Here is a 21,414-nt window from a genome sequence, read left to right as displayed (position 1 = left end):
CAATGTGTCTGCCTCCTACCACTGCTCCCCTACATCTGCTGCTCCAGGAGAAGAGGGTGTCGCAGGAGAGGATATAGAGGAGGCAGGAGTGGGAGAGAGATGAAGCAGCTCTGAAGCTCGGGTGCATCCAGGCTTCTGAGCTTGTGAGCTGCATCTTGCCACTCTGCTGGGAGCAGCTGTGGAGTGGAGCAGGGTGTGAGGACAGATGGGAGCTGAGAAAGAAGAGAGATTGCTGGCTGAGTCTAAATCCCCTCTCGTCCCACCCCGGAGAAACAAAGGTACTTGCCTTGCGAGAACTAAATGGATGCAAGAAACCTTTCTGACATGTGGGCCGTGCCTCTACTGGGAGAGACCCCTTCAGCTGCCGACCAGGCAGACCTCAGTGCCTAAAGCCATTGAGAAACTGAGGGAAAAATAGATGGTGGGAGAGCTGCATGCCTGATGCTGCAAAGCCATGCTTTGCCCAAAACATGGTGGGGAAAGCTTAGCAGCAATCTTAGCAGAGCAAGGATCTGGCTATGTGTTATTGCTGGGAGGTCAACACAGAAGGTCTTGCTTCTGGAGTCTGGGACTGGGGTAGCATATTTTCTGCAAGGGTAGATTATGCCCTTAAAATATCTTCTGTCTCATCTCTCACAGCTTGTTGTGTTGTGTTTTGCTTTTTAATGACCATAACTGAAATAACGGACAGATGATTATGTTGGCTGGCAAGTAACTTTCCAGATTTACTGCTCGGACACTTCAGATAGCTATGGGATCATCTCTGGTTTCTGGGAACACTTCCTTCTTCCTTTCTCAAGTTGCTTTCTTGATGGGCAGCTTTGTCCACCTGTAAAGGCCCAAAATCCTTAGGAATCTGTAAAAACACAGAGGATTTTGGTTTGTGCTTTTCTTGCAACTGCTCTCTGCATGTTTCTCCATTGTGGAGGCAGCTGATTACTGCACAACTGCCCTGGGAGCTGGCAGTCAGACAGAATACTGATTTCTTTTGCATCCTCATGTCTGTGGCTCCTCTCCCCACTCTTTCAACATCCGTACCTCTCTATACATCCTGCAGTTCCCTAGGTCAGCCTGATAAACTTCAGGTATGGAAACAAGCTTCTCCTGGTATTAGAATCAGGCCCGTTATAGCTGTAGGTCTTCATATTTAATTAATAGCTGATTGATATTAATATTGGTTGGAGCAGATGGGAAGGGAGGAGCATGAGCTCTTTTTCTTCAACAGAAATAGGCTGATGGAAAAACTGTTGAAGAGTCACTGCCTTCTTGTACTGGCTGCAGTGGTGGAACAAGTTAGCAAGAGGCTCCATAGAACTGGACCCTGTTACTGTGTCCTTATGTACTAATGCTGTAAGCAAGTGTATAGCATTTAAACAGCATTTCTATTCTTAAAGTTCCACCCTCTTTTTCCAGTGTATTTTCCTTCCCCAGCCCCTTTCCCAAACTGAGAATTTCTAGTCACATGAAGTCAGAGGCAGGGGCTACATTTTCACTCTTGGAGCAGAACTTGCCCAAAGAGGATGGTGAAACCAGAAGACTGAGCTGCTTGCAGGAAAATGTCAAATTACAGCAGCAGCTCGGGTGCTAGCAGTGCCGGATGTGCTGGGCAAACAACAGCTGGGCAAACAAGTCACGTTCTGTCTGTCTTGCAATAAAATTGTCTTGGTCATCTCAAATGTGTACTTTTTTATCTCCCCCCTAGTGCTTACCTAGTTGGGAAACATTAAATGGTTGCCACTTCCCTAAGCACAGGGAGAGGGATTTTTAGTGGAGTTTCCCACTTACTCTGTGACATATTTGAACGAAACAGGATTGATTCATCTCACACTGAATGTGCTGTTAAAGTGTTTCCTGGGTTAAGGTGTCAGCCCATGTCACCCCCCCAAATATCATCCCTAGTTTCTGCCATGTCTCTAAAGCACAGCGTTTCACTTGCTTTTCTCTGGGCTCTGTTTTACACCAGAAAATCTCCTTATCTTTGGGTGATTTCCTAATGGATAAGAAAATACCTTGGGAGTTCATTTACTGTATCTTGCATTATGTGTAGCACTGAGCAGAATCGAGATGACTCGGTCTGTAGTGAGCCTTTTACTGATGTTGGCCTTTCAAATCCCTATTGATAGCACCCCAAAACAGTGGCACTCACAAGATGCTCTTGCTGGGGGATGCTTTTCTTTCTCTTCCTTTGGTAAGTGGGAAGATTTCCTGTTTGTATTTTGATGCAGAGAGAAGGGCAATTGCCAGTGCTGTGTGATTAGCTGCTGGAGGCCAGGGTTGGTGTCTGGGTCTGGATGTCCCAAGCAGCCATGTCCAGGTTTGCAGGCTCTTCAAGCAGTGCGGATAAAGTGGCACATAACATTGCTGCTAATGATGGGCCCAGATATTTGAAGCATCTCTGAGATTTCAGGGTCTCTCAGCATATTTGTCTGCAAGTCCCATGAAGGAGCATGCAGTTGCCTGGATGCACAAACACAAGCTGGTTTACCTTAACCACCAGCAATTGTTCACTTGTAGAAGTGCAGGCACATGGTGGAGATTTAGGATGTAGCTATGGCAGTGGGGAAGAATGTGTGAAAAGAGCTTGAAGATGTCAGAGCACCTGCTTGTGAGGAGAGGGCCATGTTAGCAGAGCTGTTGGCTAGCAGTAAACAGTCCTGGCACCCTTGTTTCAGGACTTGGCAGCAGCAGGAGTTGAACTGAGTCCAGCTTTACTCTCTACTGCCTGTTCAGTAAGTTGAGGACAAGGCAGATGATTAAGGAAATGTGGGGAAACTGCTACAGAAGCTTTTGGAAAGATAAGAGACTTTGGTCTCCATGTCTGACAGTCTGGCACTTCTCACTAGCATTGAATTCACATGCAAATCAAAGGCAACATCTACTCCCACAGGAAGCTTTATTAATGTACAGGCCTGCTTGTGAATCTCCGTGCTGATGAAGGTTGTGGGACTGACTTCACTCTCAATTTCCCAGCTTGAGCGTAGTGCAGCGTCGGCAGCCTCAGCAGGGCTCCCACGCTGACATCCAGCCATGGGCTCCACAGAGGAGCTGTTGCTGTGTGGAACCAGAGAAGTGGGTAGAGGTGTGCCGCTTGTCAGCTTGGATTAAGTGGGGTGTGCTGGTGTGATGAGGGCAGGTGTCCACTGGGCTTGAACCAACATCAGAAAATTAATTTCATGAAGGCATTCCAAATGGGCAGGAAATACTTGTCATGTAAGAGGAAATAGGGCTGGTCCTTCTTGGACTCAGCTAGTCATCTTTCTTCTACACACCCCATCATGTGTAAGGAGCATGGATGAGACCTTGAAATGGTAGGGATAGTGCTTGCTCCAAGGTGGAAGGGAGGAAAGGATGAGCAAGGAAATGTAGAAAGACAGATGGATTTGGGATCCCAGAGTTCACTGCACCACCAAGGATGCAGTAGCTACTTGATGCAGATGTTCAGTAAGAACCAGTTCTGAGCTATAAACAACCTTCCGCATCTTAAACCTAAGCTCATCTGATGCTTAGCTTTTATTGCTGTCAGTTATTTATAAGCAGAAGAGTGAAATCTTGAGAGAAGAGGGATGGGAAATGCCACTTCAAGCTGCAATCCCCTCAGCTGTCAGCTCGCCGCCATCTCGCCCGCGCCTCCCTCTCCGTGTTTCTCCCTTTGCTGTTCCTGTCCATCCTGGCTCTGTGTATCCCTGATCCTCCTTCCAGCTGACTTACTTCTTATTCTCATTCTTTTTAATCCTTTCCTTACCACCCTGCTGCATTCTCCATGCTGGTCCCTCCCTCTCAACCATCACTGGTCCCACCTGGTCTTGATGTCAGGATAAGTGCTAGCAGGATGTGGGGCAAGGTGGTGTAGATGTCACCTTGAGTAGAGACCCTGCATAAGGGTGGATGTGCAGAGATGTGGATGCTCTCCTATGAGGACAGGCTGAGGGAGCTGAGGTTGTTCAGCCTGGAGAAGAGAAGGCTCCAAGAACACCTCATAGTGGTCTTCCAGTACATGAAAGGGGGCCTACAAGAAGGCTGCAGAGGGACTGTTTACAAAGGCCTGCAGTGACAGGACAAGGAGCGATGGTTTGAAATTAGAGAAGAGGAGATTTAGATTGGAAGTTAGGAACAAGTTCTTTACCGTGAGGGTGGTGGAACACTGGAACAGGTTGCCCAGGGATGTAGTTGAGGCCCTATCCTTGGAGATGTTCTAAGTCAAAGGCTATGAGCAACCTGATCTAGTGGAGGATGTCTCTGCTGACTGCAGAGAGGGCTGGACTAGATGACTTTTGGAGGTCCCTTCCAACTCAGACCATCCTATGATTCTGTTGTTCTATGATTCTATGCTGTGCAGGTGTGACTGGAGCAGGGATAAAGCTTTGCTCCATCAGTCTTGCCATACAGAGCCTGACCCCAAGGGCAGAGACCTTCATCGGTGTGGGGTCACTGATGGCAAGGGCTCATGGTAGCAGCTGTCACCTCACTGAGCTGCCCAGAGCTTTGTGGCCAGCTCGAGTAGAAAAGCATTTCTTGCACAGCTACTTGTTCTGGGAATCTTCAAAGATTTCTGGCAGCCAATTTTAGTTGTGCAACCTCTCAGCTGCCAGAACAGATAGAATATGATCATATCACATGAAATGCATGCAGGGTCTGCTATAGCAACTGTATTTCAAAGAGACAACACATATGGTGACTGGTTCTTTTTGGAATAATATCTATAAGTTGATGATGTTTTATTCAAAAAAGGCTGTAGCTTGAAAGGTTAGGGATGTTCTGATTGTTTAGTGTATGATTAAAGAAAAGCTTCTGTGTTTTTTTGGGCCTATTGAATCTAATTACTGGGAACTAAAATGATCATTTGATTGCACATTTACCTGGAATTAGTCTTCTGCAGAGCCAGTCTTAATAATATATAATAATATGTTGCGCTTGTACTGTATAGCGCTTCTTGTCTGAGCAACTCAAGAGTGCTTTACAAGTATTCATTAATTAAATAAGCCATACAACACCCCTGTTAAGTAGGTGAGTATTTGTTACCCATCCCCTTAAGTCTTGTAGGATTTATTTCTGTTGCCTCTGCCCACCCCAAAGATGCTGTCACAGCTAAATAAGCTAATTTGATAAAAATAACTTTTTGGTTTTTTTAACCATCCTTAGCACTTTCTGCATAAAGGTTTCTTTTGTTGCATTACATTCATTGCTAGGCTGTAAGGTCTGCTGGTTCTTTGATGGTGGTGGTGGTTGTGTGTGGGGGAGCACAGATGCTTGCCCACCCGGGCGTGTTCCCATGCCCAGCAGCTCCTCACATCCCTCATGGGGACGCGGAGTGTTTTAGCAATGCTACAAGTGCCCTGCAGTGCACAATCTGATTTTACCTTCATCACACCAAGCTGTGCTGGAAATCGCATCCACCCTTAATTTTTCTGATCCAGTGAAAACTTGTTATTAAATTTGAAAGGAGGGCATGTTGCCAGAGTGCAGTTTAAGGTCTCACCTCTCCTTACGCCCTGGTGTGCTGGCCAGCAGCGGTGGTTCTTCAGACCCGGCTTCCCCCTGCCCCCAGTTGCCGAATGTCCCTCTAAAATACAGAGATCTGTCTGGGCCATAAAATAACAAGGTTTTAGTGGGGGCTGATGGATCTGAGCCTGCAGTCCTTGGTGTCAAACCTTTCCCAGTGGTTCTGCGCTGAGATGAAACACTTTGCAACTTGTAGAAGCAAGTGAAACCCGAAGTGTATCTGACTCCTTAATTAAATAGGTATTAATTAAATCACTCAGAGAGCATGCACAGTATGAGTTGGGAAGGCTTCTCCCTCCTTCCGTGTAGGCATCTTGCAAAGGGACTATTTTTCTTGTTTTACATTAATGAAGTCTTCATCCTTCCCACTTTTCCACCTACACATGTACTGAACGTCTCCAAGGAGACCAAGAAGGCCTGAGTCCGGTGTTGGCGAATCCTCCGGGAGCAGCAGGCTCGGGTCTTACCCGCTGAGCCTCAGCTGTGCCACAGCCTGTCTTGCAGGGATCATCCTGGCAGTCTCTTGGCTGGGGAGCTGGGAAGGAGCCAGGACGGAGACTTGCTCCTCGTCCTTCTTTCCTCCATCTTTCATCTCCTCTTGCTTTCTTTTCTCCATCTGATGGAGAAGTTGGGCCTTGCAGAGCAGCTGGCTTCAGGACCAGGGCTGATTTTCCCTCATTTTGAATGAAACTTAGCAACAATCCCTCACCATGTGATGCTGTGCTTGTGCTTTCAGGATCTTGTCCCTTGCCTCTCCATCCCATAAAGCCACACTGTCCCTTCACTGTTCTGCCTCCTTCCATCCAAGTCCTCACCACTGGTCCTTCTTGAGCTCTTCATGCTGTTGATGAGATGTTGTCTTTTCTTTTCATTGCATTGACTCCTGCTCCTCGTATCTTCCTCAGCCTTCAGCACAGAACCTCTGGGACTCAACGTAGCTCTGCTTGCCACTAGTTTTCATCTTCCTCCCTCCACAGCCTTCCAGAAACTTCCCTGGATTCTCCAGTGCTTAGGACAACTGCCCTTTTCTATAAACCTGGCCTGACCCACTGGAGAAGAGGGAATGGCATAAAAGCCATTTGCACATGAGCCTTCTTTGTAGCTAGGAGGGCTGTATAGGAGTCAAAATATTTGTATGGTGCTCACCACCAGGATTCCTGTAGTTACTCGAGCCCCAGAGCTGAACTGTCAAAGTGGGAAATCCAGCAGTGGGACATTGCCCCCATTGCCTGTAAGTGCTGAGTTGGTTTGGTTTTTCTGGGGGGGTGTTGTGGGGTTTTGTTTGTTTGTAATTTTTCTTGTGGAAGCCACTGCTTTGCTCATTGGAAGTGCTCTGAGAGAGGAGAGGTACCCATGACCAAAGGGTGCCTTGACCCTATGCTGTGCATGTAGCTCCCTGCTTACTGTAAACTCAATTTTCAAATCTTCTTTCCTCACAGGCTCTCCAGGTGGCACGGCAGCTTCTACTGCAGCAGCAGCAGCAGCAGCAGCAACAGCAGCAGCAGCAGCAGCAGCAAGTTAGTGGATTAAAGTCTCCGAAGAGGAATGACAAACAGCCAGCCCTTCAGGTAAGTAGAGCCTGCGTGCCTCTGTGAGAGACTGTGGTATGTAAAAGCTAAATAAATGAATAAATACCTATTGTGAACATTGGGATGGGGCCTTCAGGAGCTTCATCCCAGTGAAGTCCACAGAGTGGCTGTGGCTGATGTAAGTGGTGTGCAGACTGGTGCTAGGTGCTCTTGAAAACCCCACCTAAGGCATATTTACAGATGGTGAGGCTGTCCTTTCATCAGCAGCTGGTAGGGTTGGATCATGACAGAACGGGATAGCTTTTGTTACTGTGTCAGTGTGCATAGGAGATTTGCATTAACGTTTCTGTTTGATTGCTGTTCCATTTGTAGTCTGTGTTCACTCAAACCGTTGATTTGCTGTGTCAAGGATATTGGGAAATACTAGGATATTGTATCATCAGTGGTTCCCCCCCCACCCCTTTTATTGTGTGCTGATTTATGGACATCTTCAGAAATAAAATCTAAACATTATTGGACTTTGTGCCATTATGAATTCAGAAAGCTAAAACCAATACAGTATTCCCAAACAGAAGATGTATGCACACACATGGGGCTTTGGAGTACATTCTCCTAGTCTTGGGGGATAAATCATGGGAGTTAAAAACAAAAAAGACCTATTAGGTCATGTATCACATTTTCCTTTTTATTATTTTTTGTTGCTGTTGTTGCTAGTCTAGTGTTAGAAACCCCAAGAGGCGGTGGGACCGTTATTATTTTCCTTTGGATGGTTTTCCATAACAAAGCACATGCTCAGGAACTTTCCACTTTAATTCCATCCTCTTGCTCCAAGTAATCCTGCTCGTATAAATACTGAGTCAGTCCCTTGCCTTGCCTCGTGTTCACACTCCTCAAACATCTGAGACACTAACGTGTACTTGCCAGTTTTGGCAAATTATATGTATCTAGTTCTGTATGTGTTTTGTAAACCGGCATCTCCAGACCCTTGACCACTTTGCTGGTTTGCAGCTGCTTATTCCCTTGATTATTGCTCTCTTTGCAATTGCACTGTGTCACTGTATTTTTGATAGTAAGTCACCAAATACAACAGTTCAGCTGCCGTCGCACAAAGCCCTGGAGCTGGGACATTTATCTTCTCTCTTATTCTCTCTCTGATGCTTCAGCCTCTGTAGCCCCAAATTCTTTCCGGGTTTTTTTTCCCCCGCTTGTTGTCATAGCACGTTGTCAAACTCATGTCTGTTTTGCTCTTTCTCAATGTTTTTTTTTTTTTTCAATTTGATATACTATCACCATGAGTTCCCTGACAGCATTGCTGCTTCTCATGCCTTTTATATGTGCTTCAGATTATTTTCCTCCAAAAATACGGATCCGAGACTCTTTAAATATGTAGTAGAATATGGACGGTGAAGTCAACAGCACTAAAGGCCTTGATAGTAAAGCGAGAGGACCTGATCCCGTGGTTCTTACCCAAATAAATCTGAGGGGGACTTCAAGGGAAGTTTTGTCGGAGTGAGGAATAGCTATTAACTGCAGCCCTTGGCCCAGCCTGGATAACTTCTAGCTTTCGTGTAGTGATTTCATCTTCAAAGCATTTTGCAAATACAAATCTCCAAAACATCCCCAGAAGGAAAGTCTGATAAGTAAGTAGCATTATCCCAGTTCTGGACTGGGAAACTGAGGGAAGCAGGTTAAGCGACTTGCTTAGGATCACAGAGGGAATTGGGTTTAGAGGTAGGATTAAGATTCATGAGTTCCTGGCTCCCACCCCCGTGCTCAGGCTGCTGGACAACACCTTGTGCTTTACAGCCCAGCTATTATTCTTTTGGAAAGTATGAAGCATTTTGTCATTGGGCAGATATACATTTTATTGGCAGCATAGAGTGCCATAATCCAAAGCATTACATTAATGCTTTCAAAAATATTTTATTTGGTAAATCCATAGCTGATCCATATGCCTTTTAATAGACTCTTCCACTGGGGACATTTTTAATGAGAGATTGTGCTGGCTAGGTCCAGTGTCAGGTACTAAAAGAAGTGCTTTGTTGTGCAGATGTCTTAAGAATAGCTCCAGAGGATGAAATATGACTGTGTTGACCTTTCAGCTGTGAGCTTATTTGTCAGGATTCAAATAAGTTGAAAGGATCAAACCAAACAGTTTCCGTAGTCAGACTGGGAATTGTGTTGCAGAGGTCAACAGTGAAGGCCACATCGTGGATTCCATAACACAGCCAATTGTTGGTATGTATTAAAGTACTGGAGCAGCTCCTGCAGTCAGAGACACAATTAAAATTCTAATTTATTAATGTATACAGAGAGCTGGCCCAGCCTGTCACTCACGGATTCAAATGACTGCCCAGTCTTCTTTTTTTTCCCATTCTCCTCTTCACTCCTGGTGCTTTTGCGGTCTTAAACGTACTGGAAGTCCTCTTGAATTGTAACAGACCCTGAGTGCATCCCTGCAATGAAAATCTGTTGCTACAGGGAAATGGTGGCACTGGGGGTAGGGGGTTTTGAGTAAAGCTGCACCCACGCAAGCACCCACACCCCCTGAAATCGGGTGGTACCGTGCTGACGAGGCAAATACCCACTGCTGACAGCATGTAGCATTCGTGTCGAGGGCGGTGGAAATGCTCCTGTTGTTCAGAGGTTTACTTAAATAATGAACCAAGACATCTCTGCACTTAGTTTATAAATACAGGTGTCTCATTCAGCAGCCACAGTGACTAGCACTTACCTCTTTTTTTCCCAACAAACAGACCTCATGTGTAACACAAATGCCATAGGATTGCTTATCTCTGCTGTGCTTGGTGAGGGCACGGGCAAAAAGCTTCCCAATGTGAGTGCTGGGGAGCTGTGCTTGAATGAAACAGGGGACAAGGGATGCTGTTCACCCAGTGTTCTGGTTTTCTTAACAAGATGCTTCTTGGCCCTGCTGGCCCTTGGAGGGAAAGCTGCCATGGTTCCATGCAGGGCTGGAAGATCTCCCTCCAACATGGGCTTGGCAGGTGTCATCATGTAAAACCCACTGCCACAAACAGATGCAGAAAATTAATCCAGTGTACACTGTGTGGCTAATCTGGTAGCGCCTCGAGGATAATTTCCTATATTCCTTCTTTATTCACTGATAAATAGCTGAAGCACTTAAATATATCCTGGCCTCCTGTGGCCATGCTGGGCACAGTGCCTTCAAAAGCGTTTACATGACAATGGGCTCCAGGAATGTCTTTGGGGTCTCTTGACCTTGATAACTGTACCTGAAGATTTTTTAGCAACTTTGGAGATATTTGATGTATAAGAACTTGGGCACAGGAGTGGAGATGTGCTCTGCTGATAGCTGAAAAAAACCTAAATCTCCAAATACACTATGACTCACATTTTGAGCCTATCTCACACTGCTGTGCTTTATATTTGGCAGTGACCTCCAGTTTCACAGCCTGATGACACAAACAAAAGAAAATTGAAAGTTAAGGAATGGATTTAGTAACCAGCAGTTGGGAAGAGAATATGAAAAATATCAGCCCCTCAAAAATTACTGGAAGTGAAAAAAAAACCCACTAAAGCACATTTGATAATATATTTGCCACAGACATTGAATTTCCTTGCGTCTCTGAAACGAATAATTTAGCAGGCCAGGTATGCTTAGGATTTTGAAAACGTGCACATTTTTCCTGGCCAAGATAAATATATCTTTGTATTAATAGATTTATTGATTAAAAGTTGCAGCTTTAATTGCTGATGCTCTTAACGATTATTCATTTTGGTTCTTCAAGCGTTTTAGTTGCTGGCAAGAGCGCACAGATTGGAAACAAATCAAGAGACACATTTTTTTCTCCCAAGAAAGTAAAAGTGCATGTGTGTTTTGGCAATACTAAAAATACAACTTTTTATTTTATTTTTTTTTTCTAAAGACATAAATGTTGTGTATCGCACTGAGCTGAAAGTTGGATACTGGACTGAAAACAGATTTAGGGCGTTCAAGCCAGTATCTCACAATTGAATCCCATCGCTTGACTTTTTTATGTGATTAAAGGAGATTTGTTGTGTGATTGTTAACCTGCCTGTGTTTGGAGAGGAGAAATAATGAAATTACTAAGATGGAAACTTTTGTTTTCGGTTGACAAAACACAAAATAAATCTTCCCTTTAAGTCACGGCCAGGAAAAGAATTTGGGTTTGGTTTAGATTTTCAGGGTGAGACTGGGGGAAGCTGGGAGGACAGAGCTGTCCTCACCTTTGCATACCGCTGCTTTTTAGAGCAGCCTCTTAGCTGGGCTTTTGTAGAATTTAATTTGCATGCTGTATCATCTTAGTGTCTCTTTCCAGTATCTTGAGAAATAGGAGAGGGCAAGGAGGGGGAGGGGGGAATCACTGTGGCTCAGTGTTGGGGGCAATTGTTATTGTTTTTTATGAAATTAGGAACCGTTAGCTCGACAACGTAATAAACACTGAAAGGTGAAGGGAAGGGTATTCTCTGTTGCGCTTGGAGCACACGGGCACCAGGTTATGTAGCCTCAGGTTTTATAGGCAGGGTACCTGTTTTACATAGTGGTCAATTATGTCTCAGAAATTACGCCTCAGCAGATAATTTAGGAGGGGAAGTGAATTTGCAAGTGTATTTATAGTATTCATATCAGTATCTCTCTGTTTCGCTCTTGAGCACACGAATCGATCTCAATCTGGCCTCAGACAAGCCAAAGGGAATTTTACCACCGACTCAAACTGGGTCAAGATTTCACTTCTGCAGAGTTTAAACAGTTAATCTGTGGAAAATTTCACTTGAGTCCTTCATTTTTTATTTTTGACTTTGGAAATAAAGTGAAGTTGAGTTTTGCTGGTTTCTACTAGAGGACACATAGCTCTTTTATTTTTCATCCCTAAGCCCAGTTTTAGATGTTAGTCAGTTATTGGAATGTGCCTCTGAAGTGCAAATAACATCCACCCCACAAACAGAACAAAATCTGAGTCAGGTCCTCAAAATTACATGATCAGCTTGAAAATTTTAATACTAAGGGTTTTTCTTTTTTAGTGAAACCTGTGGGCCATTTTTTTGCTGGCCTTTTATATTTTGTTCAAAGCCTTTGTGTTCACTTTTTCCAGCTTCTCAGCCTGAGCAGAAAGGTGACAAATGCAGCTGTTCTTCTCAGAAGAAGTTTATGATTGTCCTGTAATTGCACAATTCCAAAAAAAAAAGAGATGGCTTCTAGGAAGATAGCAATGCATTGGGAGAGCTGGCAGTACAAGGTACTGTCAGCAGATAGGATTATTCTGATTTTATAGCCATGTAAACCCTGGCAGAGGGAGATTGAGTGACTCACCCAAGGTGGGATTGCTGCAGACCTTCAGTGGCGTTGGAATTGCATGGCTTCTGCTGGGGTATTTGGGAATTTGGCATCTGCAGGTTAGAAAGAATTAGGTGCTGAGGGACAAAACTGAAAGCAGAAGCCAGGATCTCTCTTTCCCAGCCCTGTGTCTTGTTGGAGCACTCTGAGTATAATTTTCTAACAGGTTTTCTGCTTTGACACAAAGCATTTAGAGAACAGGTCTCTGAAAAAAAAACAGAAAAGTGATTTCTGACCAGGTTGAGAGCAGGGCTGGCTGTGCCCAAGTCTGGCCGTGTGTTACCCACCTCAGGGAAGGGGGAAACAAATGAAACCTTCCTGACTGGTCAGAAATATGTAAATTGCTGACAAAATGACACATGTAATTAAGAGTGCTCCTGCCATTTTACCTTGTGGTTTACACCTACAGTGTTGAAAAAAGAGAGTGACTCCCACCTCGCTAATTACCATTATCACTGAAATGGTAGGGTTTGAGTCATTAGTTCCATGTGCATTTAATTAGAGGAAGGCTGAAATTGGATTTAACTTATTACTTTTTCATGGATCACTTTCTTGTCATCACTTCAAATTGGATTGCAGCCCCAGGTAACTAATTATGAGCGCCACAGGATCAAGAGTGAAAAAAAGGTAATTAGGAATAACACTGTTGGACCCTTGCTGGTAGTCCACTTGTGCTTGGGAAGAAATGAGAGCAGTATTTTGTAGTATTACAGATTAGGGAGTTAAAGGTATGCACTGCTGCTAGGAATCATGGGAGCCTGCCCCCTCCTAGAGCGGTTTATATGATGTACAGCTGGGTCGAAGATGTTACAGCGACATGGTTCCACAATCAGCCCCTTCAGACCGAGATTAAACTTGTAAAAGCAACAGATCGGTTGTAGGTATGAGGCATCTCAACTACCAGGGCCCAGCCCTACCTGATTGCACCAGTGCTGTCTTCAGCCCTGGTATGGAGTGGTTTAAGTAGAGCAAGCTAGAATGGATAACAAATTAATGAACCTATTAATGATCCAAAAAGATCGTTCCTATCCGACAGGGAGATATATCAATCAGGAGAACAACGGTGAGGTTGATGATGTGTGTGTCAGGAACTGAGCTTGCCTCGCTGCTGTGATAAAATCAGGATGTTGCTTCTCTTTTGTTTGCTGGAGAGGTCTCTCTTCTGTTCTGCTGTTTATGGGGAAGGCTTGCTGGGTTGGTTTCTCTCTCTTATTTTTTCTTCTAGCTGGTTTGTCTCATTTTTTCTTCTAGCTGGTTTGTCTCATTTTTTATTTTTTTTTTCTTCTGGGTTGGTTTCTCTCTTTTTTTTTTCCTTCTGGGTTGGTTTGTCTCCTTTTTATTTTTTCTTCTTCTTTTTTTTTTTGATCTCACAGATATGATTGCCAAGTTCTGCTTTCTTCAGAAAATACTTTAAAACAAACTGGTTTATTTCCATGTGCAGAACAGAGTTCAGAACTGCAAGTAATCAATTTTATTGACACAGTCTAGGGGGGTGGGGAAGTAAAAAGTTGATGAGAGTTGAAGGATGTGGAAAGATTGGAATTTCAAAGTACCCAACGCTGAGTGCAGGAAAATTTCAGAAGTAGTTTCATTAAGCAGAGAAATCTTCGAGGTCATTTCCAACCTTGGTTATACTGTGATACTGTGATCTATTGTGTAAGGATCTGTAAGAACAAAGTCTGTTTCTGGGACCTAATGATACTACAAGGAGGTTGTGGCTGCTGGTTTTTGCCTTTAGAAAAGTTTCTGAAGTTCTCATAGCAGTGAATCACAGTTCAAAGGCTAGCACAATTTCCTTAAGTTGTTGAAAATGGCTTTTAATGCTCTGTTAATATAGGCAAATATTTGTGACTCAGTGCTGGGTAAGTGATGCATGCTCATTATTTCCTGATGCAAGCAAAGTGTAGGAAATGCTGTGAACGCCATGCAGAGATGCTGAAAGAGACTTAAGAGTAACAAAATTCAGTTGTGCAAGTTAAGTCTTCCTCATTTACTTGATGTTACAAAATAAATCTAGAGATTAAAAGGTATTACCTTTAATGCAGAAAAAGAGAACCTCCTCTAATACATCTCAAATTGATTTACAATTTTTATACATAATATTCATCTGTGGTTGAAAAGGGGGCAACCTAAGGTCGAGTGATGTAGTGTTTCCATTCTTCCATATGAGTCTTACTGTGTGTGATAAAAGCAAACTCCTTTATTTTGTCAGTCTGCAGGAATTTCTGATGAAGTGCAGGGGTCACTTTTCTGTCAATCTGAGTAGGCAGCATTTTTGAACTACTGTTTTTTGCACCCCCTCCTCCCCACAAACCGTGGCCCTGATCTGACACACGCATGCACACACACACTTAAGAGTGCTGCAGTCTGCAACTTATTAATACACAGTGCTGGAGCCTGTCCAGTGGTTAGAAAATTTCCTGAAGCCTGGAATAACAGCAGTGGGTGCAAGTGCCATCGAACAGAAGTGACAATGAGGGGCAGTCCGGCCCGCCTCGCCACACGCCCAGGCTGGAAAACCAGCTGAGATACTCAAATGCAGGAAGATTGACGCGGTGCATCTGGGAAATGCTCAAAAAGTTGGGTTCTTGAAAAAATTACCTTCTGTGATCGTAAGACATCATCTGTTTTCCTACAGAGATTGTTTATAACAGGGTTTTCAAGCACTTGTCAAATAACCAGGAGTGAAGGAAACAGGCTAAAAATCTCTTACCGTTCAGATGAGTCCTGGTGTCGCTGGGAAAAAAAAAACAAACTCGCATCACAGAGATCTGCAGCTTCCTAAATCGGAGGGTGCTTGGGAGAAGGAGAAAAGGAAACTGTTAGTCAAAAGCCACAAGGCCAGTCCTCGTGGAGCGGGGGGTGTAGGAACGGAGAAGGTGGCGGCCTGGGGCGACGCACGCGGCTGTGTCATTACAGGAGTTGCGAGGTGAAGTCATACCTAGCGACTGTTTTTGGTGTTGCTTAGCTTTTGTTACTTAGCTGTGATATCATGGGCCAAATATTATAAACATAGCATGGCTATAGCTTGCTTGTGTAACAAAAGATCAGGAACTTTTATTAAGTTTGTTTTCCTTGTCATATTGTAAAAATTTATTATGTGTACTGTGTATATTAGAAACAGATTTGGGTAATTCTGTCTAAATGAAGTCATCCCAGCTATTTCCAGACTGTCTGTTTTCGGTTGTGAATAATTTTCATACATCAGATGGTTGTCATATTTAGTAGCTCTCTACATTTTAAATAGGACATATCCCATTTTGAACTTCCATGGACTTCGGCTACCTCTAATTTTTAAGGCTATTTTGTGGCAGGAGGATGTTCAGGTACTGGGGCAGGGCAGAACTGTGGCGGTGCTGGGGGAGTCCCAGTGCCTTTCTGCACCACTATAACAGATTTCTAACAACTGCAGGAGTACTTGTGGCTTTCAGCAGCACGTGCTGGGGAAGAGCCTGCCAGATACCTATTTCAGCTTGTCCCTTTGTGTTCACACTTTGAAACAAATATGTTAAAGAAACACTGAAGGAAAAGTACTATGTATCAAAAAACTCCTTCATAAATCTCTCAAAGAATACTTTTTTCCCTCTTTTTCTTTTAACAGAAGTGTGAAAGAAGTTAATGTTTAACTGTTTAATGTTCGAATTTAAATCACATACACATCTAGCAGCTAAATTACTGTGACTTCTTTATTTTATTTTAATCCTCAAGGCAAAGTTTCTTTAGTCAGTGTGTGGAGGAAGCTCTGGTGTTCCTCATGCACCAACCAGGAGAAGTATGCACTGGAGGAATCTGATGATCACAGAGCAAAATCTTGCCCTAAACCTGTCAACTTTGCCAGAAATACTTCAGCTACAGCAATTTGTTTAGGAAGAAAGAGAGGGGAGGTTGAAAAAAAAAATCAGAGGAGAAAGAGAGAAGGCATTTTCATCTAGCTTGCTTGAGCAGAAGAGAGCAGCTGTTAGCCTCGTGTTTAAATCTCTAGAGCTAATAGTGAAGTTTCAGGGCAACAAGTGCAAAATAACAGAATAAGAGGAAACTAAACCCAGGGAAACAACTGGAAATACCGCTTGGATGTGGCTTTGGAGCTTGACAGTTTTACAGCTGTGTCGTCAGGCTGGCAAAATATTTAGTGGTGTGTGCAAAGAAAAGGCTGTTGTGTTGCTGAAATGTTTTTATTTTCCTGATAAGTGTAATCTGTCTTTTATGAATTACTAATCTATTTAAGGTGTAACATTAATGGCACATAATCTTGAGTCACTGAAAGCCTAGAAAATTAAAGTAGACGGAAGGCACAAGAAAGAAATGTACTTTGTGTCAGGCTGAAGTTCGATGAAGCAAGGAGAAGATGGAATAGATTATTAAATAAACTTTGAGAGGAGATGGAAAAGGCACCAAAATCTCTCATTTTGAAAGGAATTAGTTTACTTGATTATATGCAACTGTATCACACTCAGGGAAGTACAAGACAAATGAAAGCAAAACAAAATTTAATTGAGCTATTATTTTGCAGACTTTGGCTCCGTTTCAGACAGCCTAATCAAATTGTGCTTTGCTCAAATAACTAATGTTAAATGCAGTCTACCAACAGATGTTTAAACAGAGACTAATTGGAAAATCTACATCCTGGGTTTAGTGTGTCTAGCTGAAAAAGTTTTGAATTTGCCATTGGAAGGGAGGTAGGAAGATGGCAGGAGGAGCTCAGGTAGTGATGAGCGTCAGAGAGGTGTGAGGAGGCAGCGGTGCCTGCACCAGAGCTGCTGAGGTCACTGATGCTGTACCTTGGTACCGTTTCCCTCTCAAAGAATTGTCCCCCATCATTTTACATCATGGGAGTTGTGTGGCAGCTCCATAGCTTGTGCCATGTGCCAGAGTGCATCGAGTACATAGTGCAATGGAGCACACAGATTGAGGGTCTCTAAAGCTGTGAAGGGCATTATCAAAGCTCAGCATTTTCTTGTCAGTTCGGTCACGTTGGTGTTTCTTAAGCAGTATGGATTCAAATCATGTTGCCATTTTTTAAGTTATTATCCTGTGGGGTATAGCTCAGTGTTGACCCTTTTATGATGCATCTATGCAGACACGTGGACCTCTTGGATGGGTTGCATGGGGCTAAATGGCTTGGCCCAGATTTTGGTTTAAGCAACAACCATCCCAGGAATACTCTAGAGTCAATAGATCCTTCCTACCTCTTCCTACCTCTGACTCTTTTCAAATCAGTTTTACACCAGAGTCACTCCAGTTCTACCAAGGTGATCAGTTCTGGTTTGTCCACTGGTAGTGATCTGTTGTGATTTCTTGGTAGAATGTTTGGTTTTGTGCATACTGCTGCTCATCAGGAGACTTTGAGCGAAAGAGTTAGTCATGGTTTGTGTCTTGGGCTTTGTGTTGTGTAGGTGTGGTGCATATTTCCACATTTGCTATGGAAAACTTCTGTCCCAAGGACTTTATTGTCCTAGGGAATGGGTTTTCCTGCATTCAGACAACTTTTGGGGGAAAATGAGGTTTTATCTATACAGTCATGAAGCAAAAGGCAAAAATCAGAAAGACTTGAGACAAATTTCCCATCTTTCATTGACAAAAAAAATGATTCAGTAGAATTGCGTGGGCTTTTAATAGCTCAAACATCCCAAACAAACCTGTTGGGAGATGCCAACCACCAGCCTAGCCCATTGGTTCATAGCCAGAGAGCAATTTTAGTCATTTGAATCCTGTTAATTTTGCTCATGAGAAGAGATGCTTAAAGACCTGTTAGCTGATCATCAGTCACCATTGTCGCTGGCCACACTGTTCATTGGCGAACCTTCCATGTCCATCCCAGCATGAGTCTGTCAGGCCAAGGCAGCAATCTGTCACCTTAAACTGGGCTGTAACCTATGCCTAAATAGTATGTGGTCTTCTTCACTGGATGGTTACTACAGGGTAAAAGTGAGACCCAGTTTGAAGAGTGATCTCTAAAGGTCTGACTCTCACAAAGATCTGTTCACTGTGTTCTCTGTGGGACCTCCTGACAGTGCTGGTGTTGCACAGGGTTAATAGTCAGTATGCAACAGGGAGTAGCCAATCTGAGTATAAGAAAAAAAAAAAGCCCAATAAAGCACTTTTTATTTTGTTTCCAAATTTACCAATTGGAACCCTACAAAAGATATATTATATTTTATGGCTTGTAAACACCAGGGCAGATATTTCAGGAGAGCTGCAGACAGCTGTAATTTTGTGAATATGCAGAAATTACTTGGAAAACAAATATTCCTATGCCTACACAGCTGTATTCACAACCATGGCCCAAAATGCCTTTTGCATGATGCCTGTGCCTTGTTCTGTGGAATATAATGATGCTCAAATGAAGAAAACGTGATTTAACAGTGAAGTCAGAAGTAGTACTTGCTGTGCAAACCTGTACTACTGGCTGAGGTGTTGGCATGGGAATAGATAAAGCCCTCCAGGGAAAATGACAATTAACCAAGGCACCTACCTGTACTCAGATCAAGACATGACTGCTCAAACTTTTGTAGTAAAGATGAACGTGTCTGTATCTCCCAGAGATAGACACTTGCTGCCTGTGCCATCCTACAGAGGAAACATGAAATTGGATAATTGGACCACTAGATGGATAAGGAACTGGCTTGATGGCCGCACCCAAAGAGTGGCTGTCAATGGCTCCATGTCCCAGTGGAGGCCAGTGACAAGCGGAGTCCCTCAGGGATCAGTCCTGGGACCTGTCTTATTCAACATCTTTGTCAGTGACATGGACAGTGGCATTGAGTGCACCCTCAGCAAGTTTGCTGATGACACCAAGCTGTGTGGTGCAGCAGACACGCTGGAGGGAAGGGAGGCCATCCAGAGGGACCTTGACAGGCTGGAGAGGTGGGCACAAGCCAACCTCATGAAGTTCAATAAGAGCAAGTGCAGGGTCCTGCATCTGGGTCGAGGCAATCCCAGGCACAAATCCAGGCTGGGCAGTGACTGGCTGGAAAGTAGCCCTGAGGAGAGAGACTTGGGGGTGCTGGTGGACAAAAAGCTCAACATGAGCTCTCAATGTGCACTTGCAGCCCGCAAAGCCAATCAGATCCTGGGCTGCATCAGGAGAAGTGTGGCTAGCAGGTCGAGGGAGGTGATCCTCCCCCTCTACTCAGCCCTGGTGAGACCCCACCTGGAGTACTGTGTCCAGTTCTGGAGCCCCTATTACAAGAGGGATATGGAGGTGCTGGAACGTGTCCAGAGAAGGGCCACAAGGATGATCAGAGGGCTGGAGCACCTCTTCTATGAGGACAGACTGAAGGAGTTGGGGCTGTTCAGTCTGCAGAAGAGAAGGCTCTGAGGTGACCTAATTGTGGCCTTCCAGTATCTGAAGGGAGCCTACAGGAAGGCTGGGGAAGGACTTCTCAGGATCTCAGGTAGTGACAGGACTAGGGGGAATGGAATGAAGCTGGAGGTGGGGAGATTCAGGCTAGATGTGAGGAGGAGGTTCTACACCATGAGAGTGGTGAAGCACTGGAATGGGTTGTCCAGGGAGGTGGTCGACGCCCCGTCCCTGGGGGTGTTTAAGAGCAGGCTGGATGAGGCTCTGTCCAGCCTGGTCTAGTATGGGGTGTCCCTGCCCATGGCAGGGGGGTTGGAACTAGATGATCCTTGTGGTCCCTTCCAACCCTGAATGAAACTATGAAACTATGGTTAAAGAGCTATGTGGGGCTGCATCTAGTTGCCCCTGGGGAGAAGGGTTATGGGCAGGATGTGGGAGCTTCCCAGGCTCCATGGGGGCTGTGGGTCAGCATCTTGCCCAGCCCTTTGCTTCCCAGTTACCTGCACCCAGGTGGATTTGCAGAGCACAGCCAAGCTGTTGTTCACGTCATCTAACTGTGCGCTGGTGGTGTTCCTTCTGTTTGTCCTTTTACTGTGTGATAAGGGGGTTCTACAGGAAAGGGTGAATAACTAGAGAGGAGGTAAAGAAAATCCCTAATAGTGAAAACAAGGCCAAGCAAGGAGGAGTAGAGCACAAGCTGGCATGAGCCAAAGGCTGGGCACTGATTTTGCTTTTAACTTTTGTGTTTATTCAAAGGCTGTGGATAGAGGTTAGCTTCCTTTGCTCAATATTTATTGCTAAGTTACTTGTCTTAAACTGGAACAATGAGCACTTTGTTGATTGGGTTAAGAGATTGTCCCATTTTATTCGATCTTCTGCATCTCTCTCTCTATCTGCAGGTGTTAAGCAGTTTATTTTAATTTCAGATGTCTAACCCTCCATTGTGGATTGCTGCTGTGCCACCAGCAGCAACCCTTGAGGGACTATTGTTCGTCTTTTCAAAGTGGTGGGAGCGCACAGCGGAGCCGGTAGCTTCTGTGTAACTTGACCTTCCTTGATGATGCTACACCTTGCAGATTTGGAGCAGGATAAACATTTTAAAGGAGAGGGGAAATATCAGATAGGTTATTTTCCATCAGAAAAGGTTGTAGAAATAGTCTGTGCAAAGATTATAAATGGTGGAGAGGGGGGGCAGGAATACATCACCATAATGGCAATAGTTATGTTTCTGTTTTACAGCCATCAGAGATGCTGCCCAAATCAATTCATAGGACAGTGAATATTTCCTTGCTGTTAACCACACTAACCCTTGAGCAGACAGTTGAGCAGAAAATCAGTAAAGTCACAGCATAGTGAATGATGTCTGTACTGATTTTGCCCTAATTTAGCAATGGCAATGATTTGGGTGCTATTAGGAAGTGACCCATCCTGAACAATCTCACAGCCTGCTGTGTTTGGAAAGTGCCCCCAAAGTATCTGGGATTTCTCTGGAGTAGGAGCATTAACGGAATGCAGAACACAGTTGTTTTTAAATCACGTTGTCTGCAGCTACAAGGGAAGGTATGTTTATGATTTCCTTTACTGTTATTTTTTACTTGGGCTTGTTGCTTGGAAAGTCTGCTCATTTGGAGTCCTTCACTCAGCTGTCTCTACCCAGAAGAAAAACAAACCCATTTCTTCTGGGAGAGTCCAGCAATGGACACAGCAGAGTAAGCGGGCCAGCTGCAAAGCTGTGGTGGTGGTTTGTT

General features: G+C 44.2%; 1 protein-coding gene across 11 annotated transcripts in view; it reads left to right on the top strand.

The window, feature by feature from the left end:
- The window catches only part of FOXP1 (forkhead box P1), a 405,896-nt gene that overhangs the window by 281,944 nt on the left and 102,538 nt on the right, over window positions 1-21,414 (top strand). For all 11 annotated transcript variants that reach the window (XM_068154355.1, XM_068154360.1, XM_068154362.1 and 8 more), the window contains one exon: window positions 6,939-7,067. In XM_068154355.1, coding sequence (XP_068010456.1) covers window positions 6,939-7,067 — 129 coding nt within the window. The remainder of the gene's footprint in view (window positions 1-6,938; window positions 7,068-21,414) is intronic.

The sequence above is a fragment of the Melanerpes formicivorus genome, unplaced genomic scaffold (genome assembly GCF_026170545.1).
Source record: "Melanerpes formicivorus ecotype bairdi unplaced genomic scaffold, bMelFor1.0.p_v2 SCAF_28, whole genome shotgun sequence".
Classification (NCBI taxonomy): domain Eukaryota; kingdom Metazoa; phylum Chordata; class Aves; order Piciformes; family Picidae; genus Melanerpes; species Melanerpes formicivorus.
The sequence above is the reverse complement of the archived record's forward strand: the minus strand, read 5'-3'. Positions and strand labels throughout refer to the sequence as shown.